The sequence below is a fragment of the Delphinus delphis genome, chromosome 2 (genome assembly GCF_949987515.2).
Source record: "Delphinus delphis chromosome 2, mDelDel1.2, whole genome shotgun sequence".
NCBI lineage: Eukaryota > Metazoa > Chordata > Mammalia > Artiodactyla > Delphinidae > Delphinus > Delphinus delphis.
In genome coordinates, this window is record NC_082684.1 from 27,184,086 (window position 1) to 27,211,205 (window position 27,120).

Consider the following 27,120-nt stretch of genomic DNA (forward strand, 5'->3'; position numbering starts at 1 on the left):
GGCACGGCCGCCCCTGCCCAGGCCCCGCGCGCTCGCCGGCCCCTGCCCAGTGTCCCGCCAGGCCCGGGGGGCGGCCTGGACGGGGGGCCTGGGAGGGAGCAGAGACGCGCCGAGGAGAGGACGGACTGACAGCTGGCGAGAGGGCGAAGGAGTTGGGGTAGAAGGAGGGAGGGGATTCATCGGAGTAACTTTCCAGAAAAACAGTCAACGTGTAGCAGGAGTGACTCCAAGAGGGTAAAAAAAGTTCAGTTACCACGTCGATCGAGAGGACTCGCGAAGTATTTTTCAAATGGGCTCGGCTTTTCCTGTGCCTGTTTAAAACATTAAAATCGTGCCGCAAAAGAGGCTGCGTGCGCTGGTCCCTCCCCCCACCCCTCCCCCCACCTCACCCCCACCTCCCCTCGCCCCCTTCCCCCCCACCCCGCCCCGGGCCAGAAACGTCATGGGAGGGAGGTATAAAATTTCAGCGGAGAGAAATAGAGAAAGCAGTGTGTGTGCATGTGAGTGTGTGAGAGAGAGGGAGAGGAGCTTGAGGGAGAGGGAGAGGGAGAGAGAGGGAAGCTGGAGGGAGAGAAAGGGAGGGAACCAGAAAGCCAAGTCCAAGGGAATGAGCAAGAGAGGCGAGAGATAGGGGAAGAAGCATGAGAAAGAAGGAATAACAGCTTTCCGGAGGAGGCGTGCAGTGAACTGGCTTCTATTTTCTTTTTCTTTTCTTTTGTATCTTTTAAAGAGAAGCAGGGAACAGAAGCAATGGCCGAGGCAGAAGACAAGCCGAGGTGCTGGTGACCTGGGCGACCAAGTGGATTACTGGGGCTGCTCTCCAGGGGCTGTCCCCCCTGCCTTCCAATTGCACATAAGCCCACATCCCAGCCAATGAAGATGAGAGGCAGCGTGAACAGAGTCATTTAGAAAGCCCCCGGGGAAGTGTAAACAAAAGAGAAAGCATGAATGGTGTGCCCGAGAGACAAGTGTGTCCTGTGCTGTCCCCATCTTTAGCTGGGCCAGCAGCGGCCTAGCCCTGCCTCTCCCCACCAACTCACTGGTGATCTTTTTTTTTTTTTTTTAATTTTTTTTTCTTTTCTTTTCCATCCTCTTTTCTTATTCTCCTTCAGGGCAAGGCAAGGATTTTGATTTTGGGACCCAGCCATGGTCCTTCTGCTCCTTCTTTAAAATACCCACTTTCTCCCCATCGCCAAGCGGCCGTTTGGCAATATCAGATATCTGCTCTATTTATTTTTACCTAAGGAAAAACTCCAGCTCCCTTCCCACTCCCAGCTGCCTTGCCACCCCTCCCAGCCCTCTGCTTGCCCTCCACCTGGCCTGCTGGGAGTCAGAGCCCAGCAGAACCTGTTTAGACAAATGGAGAAGAAACCCAGAGCTTCAAGGCACACAGTCGGCGTCTTCGTGCTCAGGGTTGCCAGCGCTTCCTGGAAGTCCTGAAGCTCTCGCAGTGCAGTGAGTTCATGCACCTTCTTGCCAAGCCTCAGTCTTCGGGATCTAGGGAGGCCGCCTGGTTTTCCTCCCTCCTTCTGCACGTCTGCTGGGGTCTCCTCCTCACCAGGCCTCGCAGCCCCCGGGCCTCTCTCCCCTGCTCACGCATGAAGATGCACTTGCAAAGGGCTCTGGTGGTCCTGGCCCTGCTGAACTTTGCCACGGTCAGTCTCTCCATGTCCACTTGCACCACCTTGGACTTCGACCACATCAAGAGGAAGCGGGTGGAAGCCATTAGGGGACAGATCTTGAGCAAACTCAGGCTCACCAGTCCCCCCGATCCATCGGTGTTGGCCAACATCCCCACCCAGGTCCTGGACCTTTACAACAGCACCCGAGAGCTGCTGGAAGAGGTGCACGGGGAGAGGGGAGACGACTGCACTCAGGAAAACACCGAGTCGGAGTACTATGCCAAAGAAATCTATAAATTCGACATGATCCACGGGCTGGAGGAGCACAGTAAGTCCAAATTCCCGCTGGGGTGTCTGCTCTGGAGGGTCTGACCTGGAGTGGGGAGCTCCACAGAGGGGGGCCTAGCGGTAGCCACACAGCAGGGTGCCCCGGGCTCACCCGCACCGGCTGGGGAGGTGCGATGCGCAGCTGGGGCTGGGGAGGTGGGTGGGGAGGGAGACAGAGGCACTCTGGTGAGAGTCGAGTGCTGCCGGGAGGCCGGGGGCCCCGGAGCTGAGCAGCTTGCTGAACTCACATCACATGAATTTGGAGTGACATTGCGCTGTCCCGTTAGCACGCGTGCTGTGGCACGTGTGGTCAGATGGGTGCGTGTAGGTGCCATAAAGGGGCAGGGCTGGCTCTCTCATGAGCGAGGCCGTGCGGTTCCATGAGCTGGAGACCTCGGTCTTCTCCCTGCTTTTCACACCTCATTGTGACACGTCTCACGTTCTGTTTTTCCAGTTCTGGGGAAGAAGAGTATACCTGCCCCAAGTTATTGTCTGTCCAGCTTTTTGAGGCCCAGGCAAGGGACAGCTTCTCGCTGCCTAGGCCCTTCAGTCCACACCATGCCTGTGACCCATGTGAGCTGTGTGCGTGAGGGAAGGGGATGCGCCTGTGTTCACGTGGCTGTGTGCTTTAAAGCGATGTGTAGTCTGGTTTCGTACGGTACAAAGATTCATGGGTGCAAAATGGGCGTCTTCCGGGCCCGTGGACACGGGGAAAGCGGGGATGTGGCTCTGGATGTGTAGATGACGGCCGGCAGCCCTTTTGTGTCTGCGTGTCAGGGGAAGAGTGGGTGGGAGGTGTGGCTGTGGATACAGAGGGGACGTGTGTCTGGGAGTGTGTCTTCCCAGGAAGCTCCCGTCTGTGCCGAGAAGCTGGGAGGCTTCTGGGTGAGACGTCTGTGTGTGTTTGTACACGTGTGGAAGTCATGTGTATTTACTGAACGGGGATTTAAAAAACCTCAATACAACAGAGAGAGACTTGGCAGATGCGGGGAAACTGACAGCCCAGGAAGGAGGAATGTGAGCCACTCACAGGCCAGGGACTCTGGGAATAGCTCTGTTTGCTTTTCCTACCAGCAGGTGTCCTCGACGCCCAGGCTACCTCAACCTTGGCTCACCTGAGAGGTGGGCAGTGCCCAGAGTGGGGGGTGGGAGAATGGGATGGAACAGGCAAGGTGAGGGTGGTCAGCGGGGGTGCTGCAGGGGCTGAAAGGAACTTGGCTAGAGAGAAGGAGGAGTGGGCAGCCGATGGATGGACCGGCTCTGGCAGAAGGTGCCAGAGGCCTCACCGGGAGCTGGCCCGTGCCAGGCCCAGGAGCCTGCGGTTGCTGGCGAGGGGCTCCCGCTCCGGCTTCCTGTGGCTGCGTTAGGAGGTGGCTCCCGTGTGGGGTGGTGGCCGGAGAGTGAAGCACAGCTAGTGTTCCCTGGCCAGGGTTCTCTAGGTGAGGCTGACTCAGGGTCCTCAGGGGCCTGTGGTTCCCAGAGGCACCAGCAGCTGAATGGCTGAACCCCCAACCCCCTGGGCACCCACAAAGGCAGGACATAGTGGCCAAACATCGGAGAAGGGTGGAAAGCTGACGCCTGCGGGAGAGGTGTGAGGAGAGTCCAGGGCAAGAGGAACAGACTCCGGGCCTTAAGGATCCGGGCCAGGAGGAGGAGTCCCAGGAAGAGGGATCTACGTCACCGGGGCCCACGCCGCCTGGAATCCCAAGCTGAGAACAAATGAGCCAGAGACATGTAAGGGCACCCAGGTGCCAGTGGACATGTGTGCAGAGACTCAGAGTACAATTAGTGGACAGCCCTGGGGACAGCCAGGACAGGGCTGCACAGATGCTGGGCAGCCCCGGGCTGCAGCACCAGGACCTTCCTTGAAACTGCAGTAGGTGAGGGTGGCCCTGGGGCCACAGAGCCATGATCAGGCCAGGAAGAAACCTGGCACGGTGGGCAGGATGCGACTTGAGATATCATGAAGGGTCCGGGGCCCTGTGGGACACGGGTGATGCCAGTGAGCCTTGCAGGTGCAAACAGGAAGCAGGCCCAGACTCTGCAGCTGTTGGAGGTGACACAGAGGCTGAGCAGACGCAGGCCTGGCCTGCCCTCGGGCTGGTCAGGTGTTGAGCCAGTCCCAGAGAGACAGATGCACGAGGCACACTAATTATAGAGAGGCAGTGGGCAGATGCAAACGTCTAACAGATGCTGAGAGCGAGCAGAGAGCCACCCTCCAAGGTCGGGGCGAGGGAAGCCTAGTGTCTAGAACTCCTGAGGGTGGGCCGGGGTCTATGGGTGGGGCACTGGTAGGATCTGAGTGCCAGAGCTCCTGCTGCCGAGGTGATGAGATCACATTCCCTTCCACATTTCATCACTCCCAGCCCCTTCTGGTACCCAGTGGACAGGCTCTCAGAGGGAAGTGACAGCAGGAGCTGGGGCAAGGAGACAAGGGTGCCTGGAGTGTGAAGTGCAAGAAGGACTAACTTCCAGTGGCGTAGGGGAAAGGGCATCAAGGTGAGAGCAAAGAGGATAAGACCGTTCTCTGGCTCTGCCCTGTCAGATGGGTACCCTGATTTCCCTACTTTCCAGATAAGGAGACTGCAACATGCATCAATTAAGTGATTTGCCCCAAAAGAACCAGGGCTGTAACCTAGACATTCTCCCTAGAGAATGCATGCTGTTAAACAATAATGCAAAACATAAAATATGCATCGTAAGTCCCACCTTTAACCTTTGGGCTCCAAGAGAACTTTGGTTTATGATATGAAGGAATCACATGCTGGACCAAGCAGGTGGGCATAGGAGCTATTACTGTATGTTAGTAACCCTGGTGGCAGATTGCTTAGGGATCCCTGGGTGTGCTCTTTCTTAGCTCTGCCTATTTTTATGGCCTGGAGATTCATACTGCCACAAATGTTCTCCCAAATTCAACAAAAGTGTTTTCATTATCTGCTTAAGACTCTCAAGCAGGTTAAGCAACTACACCATGTGGAATTGAGCTAGTCACACCTCTGACCCTCAGTTTCTTCATCTGTAAAGTCAGAGATAATCTCTAAGCTCCCTTCCAGCTGAGACAATTCTTTGTATACATCTGGGATGATTCAACAGGTCTCTGTTGGGGAGTGAAGGCAAGACTCATGTATATCTTATTCCTATATAATTCTCCAGGATTTTGCTATGGGAAGTGGGTAGAGGCTTTCTCTGACCCACGTGGTGGGGAAGCACACAGCTTTTTCAGTTCTTTTGTCATCCTTGTTATCAAGATATCACCAGTGTAGGTGCTGTTTTAACTTCTGGCTTGTAATTATCTGTGTCTGGCAGGAGACTCTTGTTTTCATCCGAGGTCTGACGCTAAGACAACCAGCGAACCCAGAGTTCATGAGCAAAGAGAAAACGATATTTTAGCGTTTCTTTTCTGGATGCTACTTTTAGATCTTGTTCATTCTGAAAATTAAAAGAGGTTTCTTATTGAAAGAACTCATTTGATCTAAGTGCCAATGCTCTCTGCCCGCTAGGTCAGTGTTTCTCCAAGTGTGGACTAGAGACTAGGTCAATGTGAAAAACATGAATTCCCAGGCCCTAGCCTACCCTTACAGAATCAGAATCTCTGGGGGTGTCGTCTTGAAGTATCTGTATTTTTAACAAGCTCCGTATTGATTTTTAAGTTCACTGACGCTTAAGACTCAGTGAACGAGGGCAAAACCTTTCCTTAGAAGGCCTGCAAACACAAGAGCCCACAGAACCCAGGCCGCTGATGCAAATGATCTAGAGGAAAGGCTGCAGCACAGGGACCATGACAAACTGCACAGGACACTTGGCTTCGGGGTCATGGAGAGAATAGGGTGTATGGGGAGACTGGTGGCGGGGGGACTTGGAACTGCCCATATCCCATTAAAAGAGGGCACCCACCACTCAGCTCCTGCCAATTTTTGCATTGGGGAATGTGGGTCCACCGTGACTAGATCTTAACTGCTTCCCAGAAGAGCAGAAAATCTTTCTGTGAAATTTCCCAACTTTTAACCTGGGCTTAAAATGTTTATGGGCTTCTAATTCAAAATTTTACAAAACAATGCATTGCCCAAACAATATTTTAACGGGTTAACATTTAAAGGTTAACCTATTTAAAGGTTGAATCCTTAAAGCTGTGGTTTATCAGAACATCTGGATGCCATGGTACCCTTTGCAGAGCACTATAAACTGTGGTTCTCAATCCTGGCTACACATTAGAATCATCTGGAGATCTTACAAAAAAAAAAAAAAAAAAAAGCTCTGGACCCACCCATACTCCAGTGAGGTAATCAGAATCTCTGGGGATTAGGTCCAGGCATCATCTGTTTTTAAAGCTCTCCAGGTGATTCTAAGGAACAGCTAGGGTAGAGGAGCACTGCCACACTGATATATGTAGTCCCATCATTGGAACCAGAAGTGATTTTACTAGCAGAAATGATGAGCACAAGCAGAAGTACATCTAGGAGCCCAGGTGTCTGAAAGCATTAAAAAATGCCCGGTCTAAACATGGTCAGCTGTTACCAGATTTTTCCATGAATACCCTGCATGAATATTCTTTGCTTAGTTTTCTCTCCCTATAGTAAAAAGGAGAAAATAGCACCCATTAATATATATACTTTGTGTGCAGTAGAAAAAGTTGGTCATAATTTAATTTGTAAAGGTGGACCTCCTAGGCCAGCTCTCAGTAATACTAGTGTTCTGCAGAAGCATGGCTTAATCACAAAACTGGGAAGTGGTTTTTGTCTGAGGCGTAAGTTGGCACTCTAGCCCCATTTCATGGAATCCTGCTACAGTTTGTTGGTGAAATCACCCCTCCACTAAATGATCTCTGAGGTCCCCTCCAACTTCCAGAGTCTTTGCTTCAGTAAATGAGGTCAGAAGACCTGGGTTCAAATCCCACCTCTGCCACCTACTATGTGAGTGATCTCGGAAGAGTGATTTAACTTTCCTGATACTTACTTTTCTCATTTGTAAAATGATAAATTTTACTTATTCTCATTCTCCTCAAGGATTGTTAGAGGGTCAGATGAGTTAATAGAAGTTCTGTGAAATGTAAGATAGTGTTATTACATTTTGTTTATTTATTTATACTCTGGCTCATTCCACAAATTATTTAAAGCGTGGATTTAATTGTCAGGAAGATTATGTTTACATTTTATTTCCTCTCCTATACAGTTCTTTTAAAATCACTAATGATTGTGTCTGAGCTTTGCTTGCTAGTGTCAGTTTGCTTGTGTCAACTAATTCATGTGTGACCCTGGCCAAGACCCCTCTGGGCACGAATTTATCTGAAGTGGGTTGCACTAGATGACCCCTAATGTCCCTTCTGAGTCTGTTAGAAATCTGTAGATCCCAGGGATAAAATATGACCTTTCCCATCCCCTTGAAATCTCCTTGAAATTCCCACCAAGAGGAGTCTAGCTTGGGGAACAGACACCTGATTGATGGGCTGGAAGAAACAAGGAGGAAGGGTGACGAGGGTGTCCTGAAGACCCTCTTGGCTCATCATCCCCCGTCCCCTGGCTCCCCACTGTCTTGCCCCCCAGTCTGACTCTCCTCACTGGCACGGGCCATTTTCTGTTCCCCTTTTCCTTTTTATAGCAACGCACACACTGTGCTGACGTATCTTTTATTCCCTCTTTCAACAGTTACTGGAGGTACTAGTCTAACTGAAGCCATATTGATGACAGCTCCTCTGAGACCCAAGTGTGTCAGTACTTGAGAAGGTTTCCCTTCCAAGGAGCTTACCCATGTCCAGAGGGTTACAGACTTGCAAACTCAAAAATTAAACGGCCATCATGATCCCTCTTTCTGGTTTTATCCGAAATGGTTTAAGGAATAGTTGGCAGTATTCGTTCTTTCAAAGCCAGTTATTAATCAGGGCTTCATTAGCTAGCATTCACACATTTGTTTTCCCAACATCTGTTCCATTAATTTTCTAAGAACCAGTGTCAGACCCACCAGATGGCAACTTCCAGAAACACTCACTCATCCTTTCCTACAGCTCAGTAGCGCATGTGCCTGTGTCCAGGCCTCTGATCTCCCGCCCTGTCCATGACTTCCTAAACCCCCCCTGGGGTGATTATGGGCTTGTTCCAGCCATGTTCATTATGTGTGGAATCTGGGTCTCTGGGCTTGAGTTTCAAGTTCTGGCTATTGTTACCATTTGTGTAGAAAGTTTTTCTCTGGGTGTTAATGCTGCTCAGACCTTGAGGTTGTAAAGAAATGACAGGATCTTCCTGTCTCCTTTATCTGGCTCTGAGGGGGTGGGAAAGAGCATGTGCGGCCTTCTGTCTTGTGGATGGAGGTTCAGAGGCCAGCAGGGTGACAGAGGCTGGCATAGCGTGTGCTGTCAGGGAAAGTAACCCTTAGAGAGACAGGAGCCAATGGTGATAGACCGGCTTAGTCTAAAGAAACATCTGGGGGGTCTGCCAGGCTCCAGATGTGTGGGCTCCTTGTCACACCAGTGCTGTCTCATTAGATCCAGAGTGTCACTTGCTATGACTGCCTACTGTTAATAATATAAAATCCAGCCCCTCGGTCTGACGTTTCAGCCTCCCCACAGGTGGACCCCAATCTACTGTCTTGACCTTGTCTCACGGGCTCCAGCCTGGCTGCTTCAGGTCCCTCTTACTCACGTGCGTTTGCTCCCCTCCCTGCCTGTGCTTCCAGCAGTCCTTTCATGTAAAATTCTTTCCTCTGCATCCTTAGACCCTTTCCTCCTGCAGGACCCAGATCAAATAATCACCCAGATTAAATAATCACCACTTCCACGAAGTGCTCTCAACCCTCTCCCTCCTCTGACCTGTTTGCAGCAACTCCTAGGCTTCTCCAAAGGCCCTTAGCACTTTCCCTCTGGTCCTGTTGTTTGGTCCATGTACTAACAGCCTCCCCTGGATATTAATCTCCCTGAAGGCAGGGGCCCTGCCTCTTCCTTTTTGCTTCCCAGTGTTAGCCTGTGCTCGGCACATAGCATTTGTTCACTGCATGTCTGATGAATGAATGAATGAACAAACGCATGAATGAATCAACTAGCTAACAATGATTAAACTGCTAGAGGAAATTGCTGATATCACTGGAGAATCTGTATTTTCTAAAAGAGTAGGAAAGCAGGTTGGAGAGCCTGCCAGAGTGGGGATGGCGAGGTGAGGGGTTGGAGGGGCCAGTTGTTAGTGCCATGTCCTGGGGCACCATGTCCTGCTTCACCATGAGGCCTATGTGTGGCTCCAGGGCCACCCCGGATCTTCCTTGGGTTTTGCCACCTTTAGATCTGAGGACTCAAGCTTCTAGAGAGGTCACAGGTGGAACCCTGGCCCCTTGGTGAGTGTCTGCTGGCAGCACACTGTCCCTGTGGGTCTCGCTCATGCTGTGCCTCTCCCCACTGCTCTGCCTCCTAGATGACCTGGCCGTCTGTCCCAAAGGAATCACATCCAAGATTTTCCGCTTCAACGTGTCCTCAGTGGAGAAAAATGAAACCAACCTGTTCCGAGCGGAATTCCGGGTCTTGCGGATGCCCAACCCCAGCTCCAAGCGCAGTGAGCAGAGGATTGAGCTCTTCCAGGTGAGCCCCCTCCCAGGACAGACACCACTCAGGTGGGAAAGCTGGTTCCTTGGCCAGATTGGGCCTCCACGCTGCTCAGAGTTCAGCAGACCTGGGTGTGAATCCTACCTTCTCTGAGCCTTAGTTTCTGTATCTGTGTCTGTCGTTAAGAGGATTAAGACTTAACCGAGGAACTCAAAGGAACATTTAAGAAGTCTTAGTTTGCTGTTGCTGCCCCTCTCCATCCTCCTACATCATGACACGTGGGTGCCCCGTCCTGGCCTCGGGACTTATTCCTTCCTCTGCCCTGTAGATCCTCCAGCCGGATGAGCACATAGCCAAGCAGCGCTATCTTGATGGCAAGAATCTGCCCACGCGGGGCACTGCTGAGTGGCTGTCTTTCGACGTCACAGACACTGTGCGTGAATGGCTCTTACGAAGAGGTAGGTGGACTCAGGATGAGCATTTTGGAAGGAACCTCAGGTCTCTTGGTCCTTCATGACACAGAGGGAAGAGGCCAGAACTAGGGGAGACACAGATCTGGGTTCAAAGCCTAGCTTTGCCATTGACCTGTTGTGTGTCCTTTATTCGTTCACTCAACTGATATTGACTAAATGCTCACTCTGAGCCAGGCCCTGGGGATTCAGCAGTGAACCAGGCAGGTGAGGTCCCAGATCTCATGGGGCTTTCAGTGGGAGAGACACGTAGTAAACAAGTAAACATATTGATGAATAAGACTTTTATATATATTATAGTGATAAGTACCAGGAAAAACAGAAAGAGGGCAAAGCGATAATGACTGGGTGGGGTCCAACATCAGATGTTCAAGGAGTCTCTATGAAGAAGGAATTTGTGCACTGAGATATGAGGGACAAGAAAGACCCAGTCTGTGAAGGTCAGGATAAAGGATGTGCTAAGCAAAACCAGTGAGAAGCAGCAGGAGCCTGACTGGTGTGGCTGCAGCAGGGTGAGCTGGGGGTCAGAGAGGAGCTGGAGCCATACGATGTAGGACTGTAAGGCCACGGTCAGGTGTCAGGACTTATTCCAAGTGTGATGAGACGTCCTGGGCAGGTTACAGCAGGGCTGGGGATGTGGGGGTGAGGTGATTTGGTTTACATCTTTCAAAGACTCTCTGGTTGTCATGAGGTCAAGGGAAGAAGTTAGGGGCCGTTGTAGCAGCTCACGTGAGAGCAACATGGGCTTCGTCCGGGGCGGTAGCCGTGTGTATGGAGATGATATGGATTTGTTCTGTATTTTGGAGGTGGAGCCAATAGGACTGACTGGTGATTAGATATGGGGTGAGAGGACACAAGAGGCGTCTAGATGACTGAAGATTTGGGGCTGAACACCCATGTGGTAACACATTGAAATAGGGAGGCTGGGAGAAGAGCAGGTTTGGGGGCAGGTTCCATTTTGGCCGATTAAGTTTGAAAGGCCTGGCAGTCATCCTGGTAGAGCTGTCCAATAGGCATATCCAACTTCACACGTCCCAAATCTCTCACCCACTCGCTCTGCTTCCTCACCTGGAAAACAGGTAATGGAGTCTTCCCTTCATGCCTCACAGAGCTATTTTAAGGATCCATTGTAGTTAAGAGAACTTCCAAGTTTTCGGCCTGTTATGGGAGAGTAAGCTTTTATTAGGTCAGACGAGGAAATGGAGGCCCAGAGAAGTTAAGTGGCTTGACCAGAGTCATCCAGCCTGGATTAGAACTTGAGTCTCCTGATGGACAGTCATCGTGCCTCATGGCATCACTCTCTGCTATTTCTTCCCTTCTTTGCTTGGTGGTACTGCCTGGTCTGGTGCTCAGTGGGTTGAGGGTATCTAAGGTGGTCCTGTCTGTTCCTTGTATCCCTCTTGTGAAGAATTTTCCATTCTCATCAGCTGCTGGGGAGCCACAGTCCATCCATCCACGTACTGATACCCAGAGTCCCTTGGGCAGGTGGGTCCTTCCTTGTCCTCAGTGTTTTAGGAAATTAGGGGTTGAAGCTCTAAGGCAGAGATCACAAACTGGTTGGCCTACCAATATTGTTTTAATTTACCTAGTGGTCAACAGTTTTTGTTTTAAAGTCAGGAGATTTCACATAAAACCTAGACTTGTGGCTTGTCTTGACACATGGGAAGATTTCCTGGTAACAATCCATCAGAGGTGAGTAGGGCCACCTCTTGAGGCAGGGCATGCATTCTTCATGTCACCACAGGCCCTGCCATTCCCCAGTGTTTCCCAAGAGTGCGGCTGGCAGTCCAATTCAGCATGATACGCTGGCTCGCTTTGCTCACTTACATAACCTGCTGGGCTCTGTAGGCATCCGAGTGTGCAGGTCCCCATCTGAGGGGCATAACCTGGTGGCTGAGTTGGCAGATAGGGGGCTGGAGGTCCTGCCTCAGCTCCAAGGGTACTGGAATTTCCCTCCTATCTCCCTGACTGAGCATGAAGGCAAAAACCTGGGAGAACCCATGTGCACCAGCTGACAGCAGCACTGTGGGAATTCTGACTCAACTCTGCCTAGAGCCCGACATGGCTACAGAGAGGAGCTGCTGGGGAAATGAATCTCTCAGCTTCCCTGTCTGAGTTTGATCAGCTCCACCTGGATTTCTTTGAAGCCCTGGGCACTTGAAGGAGTTCTTATTTTCACAGCTGCAGAACTCAATGAGAAGTTTGCACTGAGAATGATTTCCATCCTCCTTGAGACATCAAAAAGATAATTTCGTAATAAAACCTATGGGTTCCCCACCCACCGTCCCCACCGCTGCCAATTCTGAGGTTAGTTCTTCACTGGAACCTTCAGTTCCCGCTCTGGCCGCTGCTGCCCACCCCTCGCACGGGGGAGTCATACACAGACCTTTACTTCTGCAGAGCTCCTGAGTCTCTTGAGGGTTCTTGGCCCCAAACAAGGCAGTAAATGGACTCCAAATGGAGCAGTTGGCGGTGTGGACTGTGAGGAAACTGAGTCACATATACGGTCTTGTATTAGTTCAGCAAACATCTAAGAGCCTACTGTGTACCGGTTCCCAGGCTGCTTTCTGCGCCCAGAGCCGGCTGGAGCCCTCTCCAGGGCTGTGGGCCCAGGTCTTCACACCCCTGTGCTATTGTTCCACACAATCTGTTGGCTCCCCTGTGTGCAGAGCCTGGCCTCCCCAAGCAGGCCGGGCAGGGAACACGCCCAGCACCATGGCTCAGGACAGGGGGCACACTGGGAATACACAGGCGTTTTGTATCTCAGTGACTGTGTGGGCGTCTACCTTGATGGTCCCGGCTGGGCTCTCTTTGGTCCCTCTTTGTCTCTAACAGTTAGGAACGTGGCTCTGATATCAGGCTGCCTGTGTTTGAATCTTGGTTCTACCACTTACTGGTTGGATACCTCGGTCAAGCCATTTAACTTCCCTAAGTCTCAGTGTCCTCATCTGTATAATGCGGGGAGGGGGTAATAACAGCTCCTGCTTTGTAGGATTAGTATGGGGATTACGTAAATGACTTAATGCACACATAGTCTTAGAGCGGTGCGTGACATGTAGCAACACTCAACAAACGTTGGTGATTATCGTCATCATTCTCTGAGCCCTCTACCTGGACAGAGCCTGCTAGCCAAGCCAGGCACCATCACACACGCACTGCCTGCACCCTAACCCTAACTCTCCCCAACACATCTGTCTGCGTCTTGACTTTCTAACTCACAGACTCATAGGACTTGTCCACTCTAGGTCTCTCCCGGACTACTTAAACCTTTCTGGGTAATAGGAAGTGTACTATGTTTTATGTAGCCTGTTTCAGCTACTCTAGCTCCTTCTTTCAGCCACCTTAAACCAGAAGGAGGACACTCCTTATACATCCCTCTCTATCCACTTCTTGTTCTCCATCTGGGGCTCAGCTTCCTTGTTATATTGGCCCCTCCCCAGCCCACCAAAGCCAACCTGGGACAGAAATCTTCAAGCTGAGCAGGTGTCAGTGTGTCCCAGAGGCTGCCCTGACTGGGGGAGAACAAACGAAGCGGGATCTAGAGTTTATGGGAGAAGGGATTGGGCTGGTTTTTAACTAGTAGAACTGGGACATCCAGGCCTGCCTTTTGCTGACTGGAATCTCTGGGCTTGGGCCATTCTGCGCATGAGAAGGGTGCTGAGGTGGCCTGGACTCTGGGGTTTTCCCTGCTGACATCAGATTTCTGGAAGACCCCAGGTTGGCCCCAAGGCTGGATGCTCACACAGAACTAGGGTGACCTCCAAGAGCAGGGCATCAATCAGATCCCTGAGGCGCTGACCCTGACTTCAGAGGTCATCCCCCCACGACCTCTCCCATACCTGACCATAGCTGGCTGCTGCCCCGGATCAAGAGAGCTTCCCCGATTGAGTCTTACCCACCAGGACTGACATGATACCTGACTACCTGGTTTCCCTGCACAAAACTACTGGATTCAGTTCAAATTTTTCATTCCTTATTCCTCCTTTTTTTTCCTTCCACTTTATGCAACCCCTTTTACTAGTTTCCTTGCTTTCCCAATTTTAGTTACCAAAATACCCAATCCCACAGCCAATAGGAGAAAGGGCCAGAGCTGGCCTTTTTGCCCCACAACATCAGCCACCAAACCCTGGTGCCTCCAGGCTTCCTCACACTTGTCTTCTCCGAGCTCATGCCATCTGGGCCCTCGGCCATGGCCCTCTGCCTTCTCTTCCGGCCTGTTCTCTAATTTCACAACCATCTTCCTGAGCCAGTGGCTGTCCTCAATGAGCCATCCACAGCCCCGCTGGATACATTTACAACTCCCCCGTTAAGGTGGACAAGGATTGCCAAAGAAGAAACTCTAAGTAATCTGGACCTCCTCATGTCCTTGTTCCTTAAGGAAAATATAGCCAAGCATAACTGAGATTTGCATCTTATCTCCTCTGGAATCTACCTCTCTCTGTCTGTCTACAGTTGTAGCCCTGGTAGAAATGGTGGCCTCTTCCACCTTACTGATTCTGCTGCTTGCTTGCTGGAGACCTTGCTCTAGCCTTGCTTTCTGAATTTTAATCCTAGAGCTCAGCCTGTGCCCCTTCCTCCCATCTTGTGGCCTTTTGAATCACAGCCTCTCTACCCCACAGTTCTTTAGTTTTCCCCTTTCCCTGGTCTCTTCCAGGCACTCTGCCTCTCTCCTCCATCGTTTCACAGCTAGAATATCTCCTCTCTCAACCGACATGTATGGGGTGTGACTGGTTTTCTCCTTTCCTGTACCCTCATCCTTTTGCCCCCTAGTAGGCTGGTGCCATTTTTTTTCCCCTAAACCATTCTTTGAAAATAGATGACTATTAAAGTTCTCCTTCACGGTGCCCACTAGTTTATGCCTCCATTTGCTTGTCTGTAACACGACAGAAATTTGTGGAATGTGGCAGCGTGAGCGCGAAGGTCTGCTATCGCCCTGGTAGCACTTTCTGTCACCTGTGAGCCTCAGTCTAACTCAGTTCCTATGACTGCCTATGGCGGCAGAGGCCCTGGCTCTTCTGTGTGTGACTGGTGGGTACCCTTCTTCATCACACAAACTGCTTTTCTCACCATTGCTGTGTCTTATTTTGCAGAATCCAACTTAGGTCTGGAAATCAGCATTCATTGTCCATGTCACACCTTTCAGCCCAATGGGGATATCCTGGAAAACATTCAAGAGGTGATGGAAATCAAGTTCAAAGGTAACAAAATGGATGTGTATATGGTAGAATGGGTGGGGGAGTTCATGAAGCAGGACGGAACAGGAAACCCCTACCAGGCCCCAAGGAAGGGAACCAAGTGAGCTCCCTCACGGAGATGGCCAACTGTTTTGCACTTGAGGGATTCTGCTTTGTCCCAAAAGCAAGAACTCTCTATTCTATAGAGAAATACATTAGCATCTGGAAGACAGTGTTATGCTAGTAAGAGCCGTGAAATCATGTAGGCAAGCTGGTCCACTTCTCTGAGCTCAGACAGCAAACTGGGGATGACAGTACCTCTTTCACCAGGTTGTCATGAAATCCAATGCGATAACGAATGTAAAATAGAGTGCATGGATGCTCAGCAAGTGATAGTTGTCTTTGCTTTCCCTAAAAGAAATGAACTTTGGTGGCTGTGAATATGAGCACTCTGACTATTGGGCTTTGCAGATGTCGCAGAGCCCACGCGATCCGACATCCGGGTTTGAACGACTGCTTTGGGCCTCAGGGTATTTGCATTGAGGGCAAAATAGTTGAGAGTCATTTCTGGTTTTCCAGTATGTTTCCAAGGCACTCAGCCTAGACAGTCTCTGGATTCCAGGGAAGTACTGTTTTCCTTTCTAAGCTCTGTTGTGGGTGACTGAGGCACACCTGAGGCCAGGAGGTTTGTCAAGGTCAAACCAACCAATTCAAAGCCTGAGGTCAGAGGCGTGTCTGGAAAAAGGTACAGGTCTCTCTTGACTCCCAGCCCTGAGCAGTCCTTTGACCCTTCATGGGCCTTATTTCAGAGCCTGATTTTTTTAAAAGCACATCATTTGACATCCTAATCACGGAAACTCAGAGCTCAAAAGACCTTGGAGTCCCTACCTGCAGCCCGGGTTGGGTTGAAATCCTCCCACTTCACTAATCGTTATCTTGTTCATAAAGATTTTCAGAAAAAGAAGTTTGAGGTCCATCTTCCCATTTATCTTCCAGTCCCAGTGCCCCTGCGTGAGGTCCAAGTCCCTCCCGTCACCATGAAAATTCATCTCCTCACGTTCCTGTCCCTGGTGGAGATGGACCACAGCCAGCAGCTGGCCGTCACAAAATAGATCTTCTTTTACTTGAGACTCTTTCTAATTCAGGTTTCAGTCTTTGCAGATGAAATGGCAGGTTTCCTTTCCAGTTTGTCTGCTAAGCTGTTTACCGTACACTTCATGATCTTATCTGAGTTTTATAGAGAAAACACTTTCGAAACTATAAGTGCAATGCGAATGTTAACAATTATTCATTCTTGTTCTTCTGGCTCCCATTCAAACTGTCTTAAATTGTGACACCTGAAATCATAGGTAGGACTTCCGTGCTATTTTTGACCAATTCAGATTATAAGAGGAAACTCATATCCCAAGCTCTAAGTCTCAGAATCTAAACTGACAGTTCAAAAAAATGTGTTAGAGCTGCCTAGTGACAAGGATGCTTCATGAATCCCTGTGGATTCCCTAGGAAGCATCTCGGGAAGGGCTCTCTGCCCTCTGTATGCACAGGAGTCACGAGGGGGTCTGACCGGGGGCATCTTGCGCGTCCCTAGATACCGGTTCCTCCACCCAGTCTTCCCCTTCCTGCAGCTGGACGTTAGCATGAAGCTGCATCTCACCCACCCCTTCCTTGTAGACCCCACTGTCCCTCCCCCTGAACAGTGCGGGGATGGGATGAGAAAGCAGCAGCCACCCTGCCTTCCCTAGACAGGAGACCATCATCTTCCTTCCCTTCCACAGGTGTGGACAGTGAGGATGATCCAGGCAGAGGAGATCTGGGGCGACTGAAGAAGAAAAAGGAACACAGCCCTCATTTAATCCTCATGATGATTCCCCCAGACCGGCTGGACAACCCAGGCCAGGGAGGTCAGAGGAAGAAGCGGGCTCTGGACACCAATTACTGCTTCCGGTAAGCCTGGGCTCACGCAAGACCCACAGACTCCTGAGACCACATTGATTGCACGCCTTCTATGTGTCAGGCCCCAGGCCTAAGCCACCCCCAACTGAGGGTCCCTGATGCTCTTCACAAACATCTCCCAGGAATGGAGATTTAGAACCTCTTATAAATCTTTTTCTGGGAGCCCCACTGTTTTCTCACAGCCCAGCCCTGTAAGGGCCTGGACAAAGTAAAGGAGGAGGAGAGAGTTGCTCAAACGGTTTGGATTAGAGGCTTGGCCTCTCCATGGTTTTCATGCTTTAAAATACTTGTAGGGTATGTTTGTGTGGCAGGGAGATTAATGCAGAGATTTCCATTAAAGAAGGGCTCAGTTCCCTGTGAAGGGTCCAAGGATGCTACCGGATGAGGGAAAACAGGACAGTCTCCATTTGCAGTGGGGAATGGGAGCTAGGGAAATTATGAACTCATTTGGAAATAGTTGGGTAGCCATTGTAAAGAGATTCAAAAATAGCATCTTATTTAGGAATACTTCAGTCTCTCATTTATAAGGGAGGGGGATTAAGAGAGCACACAGAGCAATTACTGAAAGGTAGAAGATGGCCGCATCCATGAGAAGGTCTGAAAGATAAAGTACTTGAAGGAATTTGGAACAAGGAGCTCATCTATGGACGCAGGAAAGGCTTCTGAAGGGTGTGGAATTTGAGCCGAGTCTTCAGGGCTTTGTGAGGCTTGAGCACATAGGGATATGGGAGGAGGAAGCACTTTGGGTAGAGGAAGGCGCACGAATGGGTCAGCTTGGCCGGAGAGGAGGATGCCCGAAGGAGCTGGGGAGGATGAAGTGGGAAATCTTTAGATCTAAAGCCATGTCTTCTGAGGAACGATGGAATGAACCGGGGATGTTGAGCTTGCGGAACAGAAGGTATAGGAAAGGCAGCGTGGTTGCCTCCAACTGAGGGCTGGCATGTAGATTTGTTCTGTGTGGCTCTCAGTCAGTTAGGAATGGATGTTCTTGGCTGCAAGTGACAGTGGCTTAAACCACAGGGGATTTCCTGTTCATAAGAAGCGTGTAGCAGCAGGCCCAAGGTTGGTCTGGATGCTTACTTATGCCATTGAGGACACAGGCTTTCTCTCTCTCCAGTCTGCCACGCTCAGTATGTTGGCTTTTCATCCCCTTGCTTCTGGTCACATAGCAAGACTGCTAGAGCTCCAGGTATCCTGTCCATGCTCAAGACAAGAGGAGGGAAGGAGGTAACCAGCAGCCTTCCTCTTCCATCTGTGACTTATGAAGAATCAAATACCTTTGCCAGAATTTGCCCTCGCCCACTGCATACTTCTGCTTATGTCTGATCGGTCATTGCTGGGTTACATGACCATTCCTACCTGCAAGGGAGGCCAGGAGAACAAGTATCTGGTGTTCCAGACTGTAATGGGCGGTGGCAAGAGAGAAGGCAGGGTAAGAATGGCTCTTGAGTAGAAAAATGAGAATGTCTGCCACAGTTTACCCTCGGAATCCACAAGAAGCCAGATTTTGGCCAATAGTTGCCTTTGGAAGTAGCAAGTTCTAGGTCTCAGCAGGTACTGAAGGACAGGCCAGACGCCCACTTGGCAAGGGGTATTGCCAAACGGATTTCTGCAGGCAACGGAATTGAAGTGGCCTGATAATCACATTTGGGGTAATCTAGGAATCATGAATCTAATAGAAGGATATGTCTTGTTTGGATTCAATAGCCTCTAGACTTAGACTAAGCAGTCATTTACTATAGTACATAAGTGCCTAAGCTTAGAGTTTATTTCTGGTTGGGTGCACATTAGGCAGGTAACAATAAAACCGACCTCAACAAAGTTGAGTTTGCTAGTAACATTCAGTGCTTGGTTTTATGTGGAACACTTCAAGTCTTTGTTTTGATTCATGCTGTGAAAGGGGCATGGCCACTTCTGCCTTTTTTCTCTTCTTCATACATTATCTATGTATGTATATATCCACGCCTACTATGTCCTTGGGATTCTGGTCTTCAACAGAGGAAAATGCTTTTATAGTTAGTACAGCTCAATGCACTCGAACCTGGGAGTCCACTGATTAGAGCCACCTCTTATGATGACCAGGAAGGATTCCAAGTGCAAATATGAGGGCTATTTGTGAAGTTTTTTATGTTGGTGATTTCCTTTTAGGTTGATTTTTAAATCATTTTCGTTGTCATTGTAGCAATCTGGAGGAGAACTGCTGTGTGCGCCCTCTCTACATTGACTTCCGACAGGATCTGGGCTGGAAATGGGTCCATGAACCTAAGGGCTACTACGCCAACTTCTGCTCAGGCCCGTGCCCATACCTCCGCAGCGCAGACACTACCCACAGCTCAGTATGGAACAGGGTCATGCCGCGTGGGGGGTGGGGCTAAGCCAAGTACGCCACTTGTTAAAAAGGATGCATGAAGGGCTGCATGTTGAACGAGCGGAGGAGGACCTGGGGTGTAAAATCCCTTTGGTGACGGTTCCGATCTTGGCACCTGGCCCAACTCTAGTGGGCCACATTCTACCCTTTAAAATTCCTTCCCTAGTTTCACCCAGACTTTTAAGTTGCTTTGTCTATTTGCTTTTGTAATATGGAAATTAATTACTGTCACATGCCACCCCCTATGTCAGAGATGCACATGGCTGGCAAGGAATATTGGGGCCGAAAGGCCTCTACTGTTGGATAAAGAACTCTAATAATTCTGGCCTCTTGAACGTAGAAAAGTTATTTTAAAAGACAATGTAAAGCACACAGAAGAAGACTATACGAAACAAAGGGAAAGAGAGGGAAGACCGGACCTAGCTTGTCTTTCCCTCAAGAGGAATCCAAGATAGGGCAGTAACTTGCGAAGCGTATTCCCTCATAGCTCCTTGTTTCTGCATCCTGTCTGGGGCCCTATACTCTGGCACTGAGTAAATGGCTCAAGGCAATGTTTAGTGAGAATGGTTCTCAACGAAGTGACCAGTTACGGCTAGGATGAACCAATACAGGGGGGCTTCTTCACAGCCAAGAGACTTTCATGCTCAATTCCAAGTCCCCCAGTTATGGGGGTTATGCTTAAACCGATAACGCTCAGACACCACGTGCTGCATCCCGCGTGGATGAACAGTAACCCGCCACTCACCCGAACTGGGTTCCGCCAGTTCCTCTGAAGGAGCACCAGTGGCCCATTTACCATGTGCTCAGTCTCTGGAGCAGCCCCTAGACCTTGTAGAGTCCCTGGGCCCCTGGCCTGAGGTTCAGCTTTCCAACCTCTCAATGATGCCTCCCTCCCCAGGTGCTGGGACTGTACAACACCCTGAACCCTGAAGCCTCGGCCTCCCCTTGCTGCGTACCCCAGGACTTGGAGCCCCTGACCATCCTGTACTATGTCGGGAGGACCGCCAAGGTGGAGCAGCTCTCTAACATGGTGGTGAAGTCCTGCAAGTGCAGCTGAGGCCCGCCTGCTACAGAGAGAGAGGAGGGATTGCCACTGCCTGCCTGCCTGCTCCTTGGGAAACACAAGAGCGATGGACCTCACCTTGAGGCCTGGCCCACAACCTTCAGCTCCAGGCAGATGGCTGAGATGGGGGTTCCCTTTTGGAACATTTCTCTTTCTTGCTGGTTCTGAGAATCACTGTAGTAAAGAAAGTGTGGATTTGATTAGGGGAAGGTTGAACTCTACGGAACACATGGATTTTCTGTGTCACAGACAGAGGTGGTGGGGACAGAGGAAGAGGGATGGCAAGTCGACACGTCGCAGGGCCATGGGATTTGGGATACCCTAGGGAGGAGGAAGGGCAGAGAATGGCCGGGGGGCCAGACTGGAAGACACTTGGAGCTGAGGTCAGATTGGTCATCCATCGCTGCCCCACGTCTGCTCGAGGGGACCTGGATTACGTCATACAAGGCAAGTGTTTTTCTTCAGGCAGGTTCCCAAGACAAAGTCCCAGAATTGTATCTCAGACTTACCTGGGATTATGGACAAATCTGTTAGTTTTGCAAATTGTCCCCTGGAGGTCAATCAGCATCAAGGGTCACTACGGGGTTGGCGGGGAGGGTGGAATCCAGGTAATGCAGTTCCTGGGCCCTATGGATATGCTCAACTCAGAAGCAGAGGGTGGGAATTAACCCTCTCTGGTCTGCCCCCTGGGTTCCTCCTCTCGCCTTCTTCCTAGATCGTATTTCTCCTTGGACATTTGGCTAGACACCTTCCAGGTCAGGGTGCACGTATCTGGATTTTGGGTCTCTGCAGCCTTTGGGCATTATGGGTTTCCCCTCCTGACCCCCCGAGACCTTGTGCTCATCTGGTGTTCCTGGAAGCAGGTGCTACAACGTGTGAGGCGTGCGGGGAAGTTGCACAAGTGCCACACAATGACTTGGCCCCAGACGCATAGACTGAGGTATAAAGACAAATACAAATATTACTCTCAAAATCTTTGTATAAATAAATATTTTTGGGGAATCTTGGATCATTTCATTTTCTGGAAGATTGTTTCTAAACAATAAAAGCCTTATTCTAAGGTGTAAGTCTGACTCAATGTGTCCTTAATTACCCTCTTCTTAATTCCATGTTCACATCTAATGATCAGAGGTAACTGGAATCGGGGGCTGAAAATCTCAAACATCGAAACATTGCTGACCGTGAATTCCCCTGACAGTGACACACTGCACTGCCTTCTGCCATCTGAGAGGGCTGCACTACTGTTTGTGTTCCCTTCCGTCTTGGATACATTATCCTCAGACACACAGAGGCAGTGGCTCAGATGTGCAGATAGCATATGAATTTGACCTCCATTTAGTTGTGGGCAAAGTCACTTGGGGTGATTTCACGTATGGAAATGTGTTGGTTTGTACATTCACTATAAATTCAGTTGAGAATTAGAGAAACTGTCTGTGGCAGATGGCCTAAGAATATGAGGCTAATTCTGTTACCAGGTTGAGCCTAAAAGAGCTCACCAGGGACTCCTTTTCAGAGGATGGGCCTCTTGTCAGGGATTTGGGAACGGGAGAGGGCAAGAAAAGCGCAATCCCATAGTTCTCTTATGAGGTCATGGATGCCAGAGCAATGCAGAATTCTATTGCGGCTTCATGTCCACCTGAAGCAACCATCTGCAGTAAGTGAGGAACCATCGAGCAGCTCCTGAAAAACATGTTCCTCTAGAAATTACTTTACCACTGGTAAAAAAGAAGTCTATCTGAAGCTAACATTTTGAAGGTGGAAGGATGTGTACAATATGTCCGTGTCTGGAGTCGTCCCAAATTAAACTCCTGGATTTGGTCCCTGAGACTCTTTTCCTGCTTCCCCTATGCTCAGGCAGTTCTCAGGGCTCCTCTCTCGGACTTCAGCCTATGTGGCACCCATTTACTTCCACTCTATTTCAGGAACTATGTCCCTGCTGTAAAATCATATCTGGTGGCACTGTGCTCTATCTTACCCAAGGGAGCCAGTGGGTCTGAAGAGGGGATGCAGTATGCCTAGCTCTTCAGCCATGGCCATAGCCAGCCCAAATTTCAGTCTCTCCATTGATGGCAGTCCTTCTCAAATTTCAGTGGGCAGAAGAATCACTCAGGTGCTTATTTAAAATGTACGATTTCAGGCTGCAGCTTTAGAGATGACTTTAGGACTGGGGTAGGTCCAGCCTACCTAAGAACTGTATTTTGAGAAGCAGTGCCTTATACCTGACGTCGTTGGTCCTTGAGGCTTAAATGAGGAAGAGGGAAATAATCTTACAGGACCTAGAATAAACATTTTTTTTTCTTTTTGGCCGCACTGCGGCACGTGGGATCTTAGTTCTCCGACCAAGGATCAAACCTGAGCCCCCGGCAGTGGAAGTGCAGCGTCTGAACCACTGCACCGCCAGGTAAGTCCCAAACCCTCCTTTTTATCCAACCCCATCAGACATCATTAGAACGTTGGCCTGAGGGTTCATCCTAATGAACCAAGGCAATGAGCAGTGTTTCCTGAAGGATCCCAGAGGAAACAGACCCACTGTGATCCCAGATCTTCCTTTTATGTTAGACTCTATTCTTATCTTAGCTGATACAGATATGGGCAGGGGTCTTCAGCCTTTTCTAGAAACTCAGAGTCAGCATTATTAGCATTCCCAGCCTCCCCATTCGACATGTCACTTACAGGCACTACAGAAACTTAAACCATTTGTCTGTCCATCTGTAAAAATACGTGCCTGTTTTGGGGAAGGGTAAGGAGGGACACTACTGTTGGAGGGAGGATCATATGATTTGCTTGGTTTGTTACCAAGAGCAGTCCAATACCAATAATAATGACACTAAAGTACTTGGGTAAATGAAGGAAGAGATGTGGAGTCTGGTCTTACACCTGATCAGCACATGGTGAAAGCAGTAAGAAATTCAGCCTGAGGATTCAATTCTGATGGTTACCTAGGGCAATTCCAAACACTCTAGTTGGTCTAAAATTCTTTTACTGGACTCATACCCTCTTATGCTTTTTTACAAGAACCGTATGGTGAGTCTCCCCAAACACCTTATTTCCCAATTCTACACATCAGCAGGGGACTATGAAGGAATTCTAATTTGTCTACTAACCAATTCATAACCAAATTAGCAAAACAGTTAAGATGGTCCTCAAACTACTAACCAGAAGTCACAGGAACACCTGGAATGCTCTCTTTTCTCCCGCAACTGACAGACTTCATCCCTTACAAGCAAACAGAATGCTTCAATGGGCTCAAACCTGTTTTCATTCACCAGGAAGGCAATAGAGCCCTTCTTCTCTTTGCCTTTTTGGGGGTACTTTTTCTTTTAGGATTTCAATGCTGAATCTATAGGACTTTGTTGTGGAAACCCCAGATGCTGGATTCTCCCCCAATAACTCCTGTGGCAGCTAAGTCAACCTTCAATGGGCTCTGCAGTCACCTTTCAACCTTTTCTCCAGTGGAGGCCAGAGAGAGGACCTAGGACAGATGAGGAAGCAAGAAAGCAGAGGTAAAGCAGAGGTAAAGCAGAAAGCAACCAGGGGGCTGAGCTGCATCGTTCTGATGAGCTGTTTAGGTAAACACCGTGCAACTGGATACAGATTCACGTGCCACTGGAGGACCCGTCTGCTGCGGTCTGAAAATGGAGACATTTGCATGCCCCAGCCTCCCAGGTGCTGGAGCTGCCCCTGGGGAAGAGCCTGGGCCCACCATCTGTTGAAACCAAATATAAGAATAAAATATCTCTTTATAGCTCACATTTCTTACCTGAAGTTTAAAAAATTGCCCAGCAATGAAATAAAATGAGAAGTTGGGCCTATTTCAGTCTCGTTTGTAAATACTGATTGTTTGGAACTTAGTAAATGGAAAAAAAAGAAAATAAAAATAGACTTACTTTATTAATTTTAGAAATCAGTAATTCCAAAGGGTGCCTTTACCATGGCTCATGTGGTCAGCAGCACACGGACTTTTTTTCACTCTCCGGGAAACTTGTGATATAAACTCCCCCTTTCCCCCAAACCCTCTTGCAAGGGAAGAACAACTTTGGTACATAATGTTGTTGGGATTTTAGGCTTTTAGGAGGTAAAGCTTAATACTGCAATCTGGAAAAGAAGAGGAAGCAAAATGCAAATAGCCAAAGAGCCTCTTTTATATCATCTCTGTGTGGTAGCAGGAGAGGGACAGAGAAGACCTAAGCAGGTGGGAGAGGGGGTGAAAGGGGTAAAAGATACACGTGTGCTCTGATGGGGTATACATCGCTTCCGCTGAATGTCCCCACTGCCAAGTTCCAGTGAAACCGAGCTGACATGTTTTCCTGTCGTCTCAGGAAAAGTCTGGATTGGCTGACAGGCAACAATCTACTGCCACTTCTGCTGGTAGGCACTGGGGACTGAAACAGCAAAAAAAACAATACTCTGGACCCCTTGCAGCACTGGTGGATGCTTCACTGGAGTCACGCACCCAGGAGTAGTGGAGTAGTGGACAGGTTCCTCCTCCGCGTGTCTGTGCTTCATCTTTTAGTGTGAGCGTGATCTGAAAAAGAGGAAGTCAACCAACCACTGAGTGTCTGAAATGAGCACGTAGGGTTTTACTAATTTACAGGAATGTTTGGATTAGTTAGCATTACTGAAGAATAAGGTAGCTGTGGCCCAAATAAATGAAGATCACTTTGAAGTAAAAAACTATTAATTTTAACTACTTTTGTTGGAAACGGTTCTAAAACACTCCCATCCTGCTGCTGCTTCTTTGTTGTGTCGTTTTCTTAGTTTCTCCCGGCCCCCCATAAGAACATTTTATCCCTTCTGCTTCTTAAATAAAAGATGCTAAGTAAGTTAGCCTCTTCTAGAAACTCAGAATCAGCATTATTAGCATTCAATATTGAACCACATGGAAAAATTGCTCTATGCACGCTCTAGAGTTTGTCTAAATCTTCCCTCCGTGCTGGGTTATCAGATAACAGTCTGCCTTGTACCCCCTGCCTCCACCCCCAAAATACACATCTACATTTCTCCATCTAGTTTAAGAAAAGGAACATTACTATTACCCTAAATCCCCTGTGAGACCCTCCCAATTCTTTCTCATTTCCACTATCTTGAATTTTGGGTTTATCTTCCCCTTGTTTGCTTTTAAAAAACAGGTCTATTTACTACATATACTTATATCCCTACACATTTTATTTTAGTTTTCTGTGGTTTTGAATTTTATAGTGCTATTTTATTATGTGGCTATTCTTGTATGTGATCTCAGTACACAACTGGAAGAATTTCTTTAGATAGATACTTAGGAGTGGAATTGTTGGGTCATAAATACTTGCATCTTCAACCCTCTAAAAATAATGCCAGCTTATTTTCCAAAGCAATTGTACCAATTCATACCCCCTCTGCCAGTGGATGAGCTTCCCCCCCAACCTCAACCTCCTCTACATGTGGAGAAGCGGTATTGCCTGAATTTAAAATTTTTGCGAATCAAGTGAGGATATGATGGTATCCTACTGTGGTTTTAATTAGCATCTGACTGATTAGGAATGAGGCTGAGCATCTTCTCAAGTACCTACTATTACACACACGTTTTGTCTTCTGCAAAATGCCTAGATATGCCTTTTGCTTATTTTCCTATTGAGTTGTTGCTTCTTGATGTTTTTGAACAGCTCGGTTGAGATATAATTCCATACCATTCAATTTACCCATTCAATGTGTAAAATTCAGTGACTTTTAGTATATTCAGGGTGCATCCATCACCACTATCAAGTCTAGAACATATTCATCGAAAGGAAATGGAAACCCACCTCTCAGCCATCACCCCCATACATCTCATCCCCCCAGACCTAGGCAACCATTCATCTACTTTCTGTCTCTATAGATTTGCCTATTCTGGACATTGCATATTAAGTGGAATCATATAATATGTGGTCCTTTGTGTCTGGCTTCTTTCACTTACCATAATGTTTTCAAGGGTCACCCACATTGTAGCATGCATCAGCATGCTATTCCTTTTAATGGCTGAATAATACTCTATTGTGTATATATACTATATTTATTTATTCACTCATAAGTTGATGGGTATTTGGGCTGTTTCTACACCTTGGATATTATTAATAATGCTGCTGAAAACATTCAAGTGCAAGTTTTTGTTTGGACATATGTCTTCATTTCTGTTGGGTTATATACATATTGCTGGGTTATAATGGTAACTCTATGTTTAATGGTTTGGGGACCTGCCAAACTGTTTCCCAAAGCATTTGCACCATTTTGCATTTCCACAAGCAGAGTATGAAGCTTCCAATTTCTCCACATCCTCAACACTTGTTATTGTCTTTTTTTGAATACTGCCATCCTGGTGGGTATGAAGTGGTATTCTGCTATGCTTTTGATTTGCATTTCCCTAGTAGCTAATGCCAATGAGAATGTTTTCATATGCTAATTGACACTGTATATCTTCTGTGCAGAAATGCCTTGTTGAGATCCGTTGCCCTTTTAAAAAATTGAGTTGTCTTTTTAATCATTGAGTTTTAAGACTTCTCTACATATTCTAGATACAAGTCCCTTATTACATACATAATTTGCAAATATTTTCTCCCATTCTGTGGGTTGTCATTTCGACGGTGTCCTCTGAAGCACAAAATTTAAAAATTT

At 48.6% G+C, this 27,120-nt stretch overlaps 2 protein-coding genes across 2 annotated transcripts in view; one reads left to right on the plus strand and one right to left on the minus strand.

Annotated features, from left to right (window-relative positions):
* Positions 1-644: 644 nt before the first annotated feature.
* On the plus strand, positions 645-21,518 carry TGFB3 (transforming growth factor beta 3). Its single transcript, XM_060003377.1, has 7 exons — positions 645-1,950; positions 9,341-9,504; positions 9,797-9,926; positions 15,029-15,136; positions 16,888-17,056; positions 19,248-19,401; positions 20,332-21,518. The coding sequence occupies exons 1-7, from the start codon at positions 1,464-1,466 to the stop codon at positions 20,488-20,490; spliced, it is 1,371 nt and encodes a 456-aa protein (XP_059859360.1). The 5' UTR covers positions 645-1,463; the 3' UTR covers positions 20,491-21,518.
* Positions 21,519-24,367: 2,849 nt separating this feature from the next.
* TTLL5 (tubulin tyrosine ligase like 5) overlaps positions 24,368-27,120 on the minus strand; it is a 305,725-nt gene continuing 302,972 nt past the window's right edge. Inside the window, exon 34 of the mRNA XM_060004157.1 lies at positions 24,368-25,021. Coding sequence (XP_059860140.1) covers positions 24,999-25,021 — 23 coding nt within the window. The 3' untranslated portion in view covers positions 24,368-24,998. The remainder of the gene's footprint in view (positions 25,022-27,120) is intronic.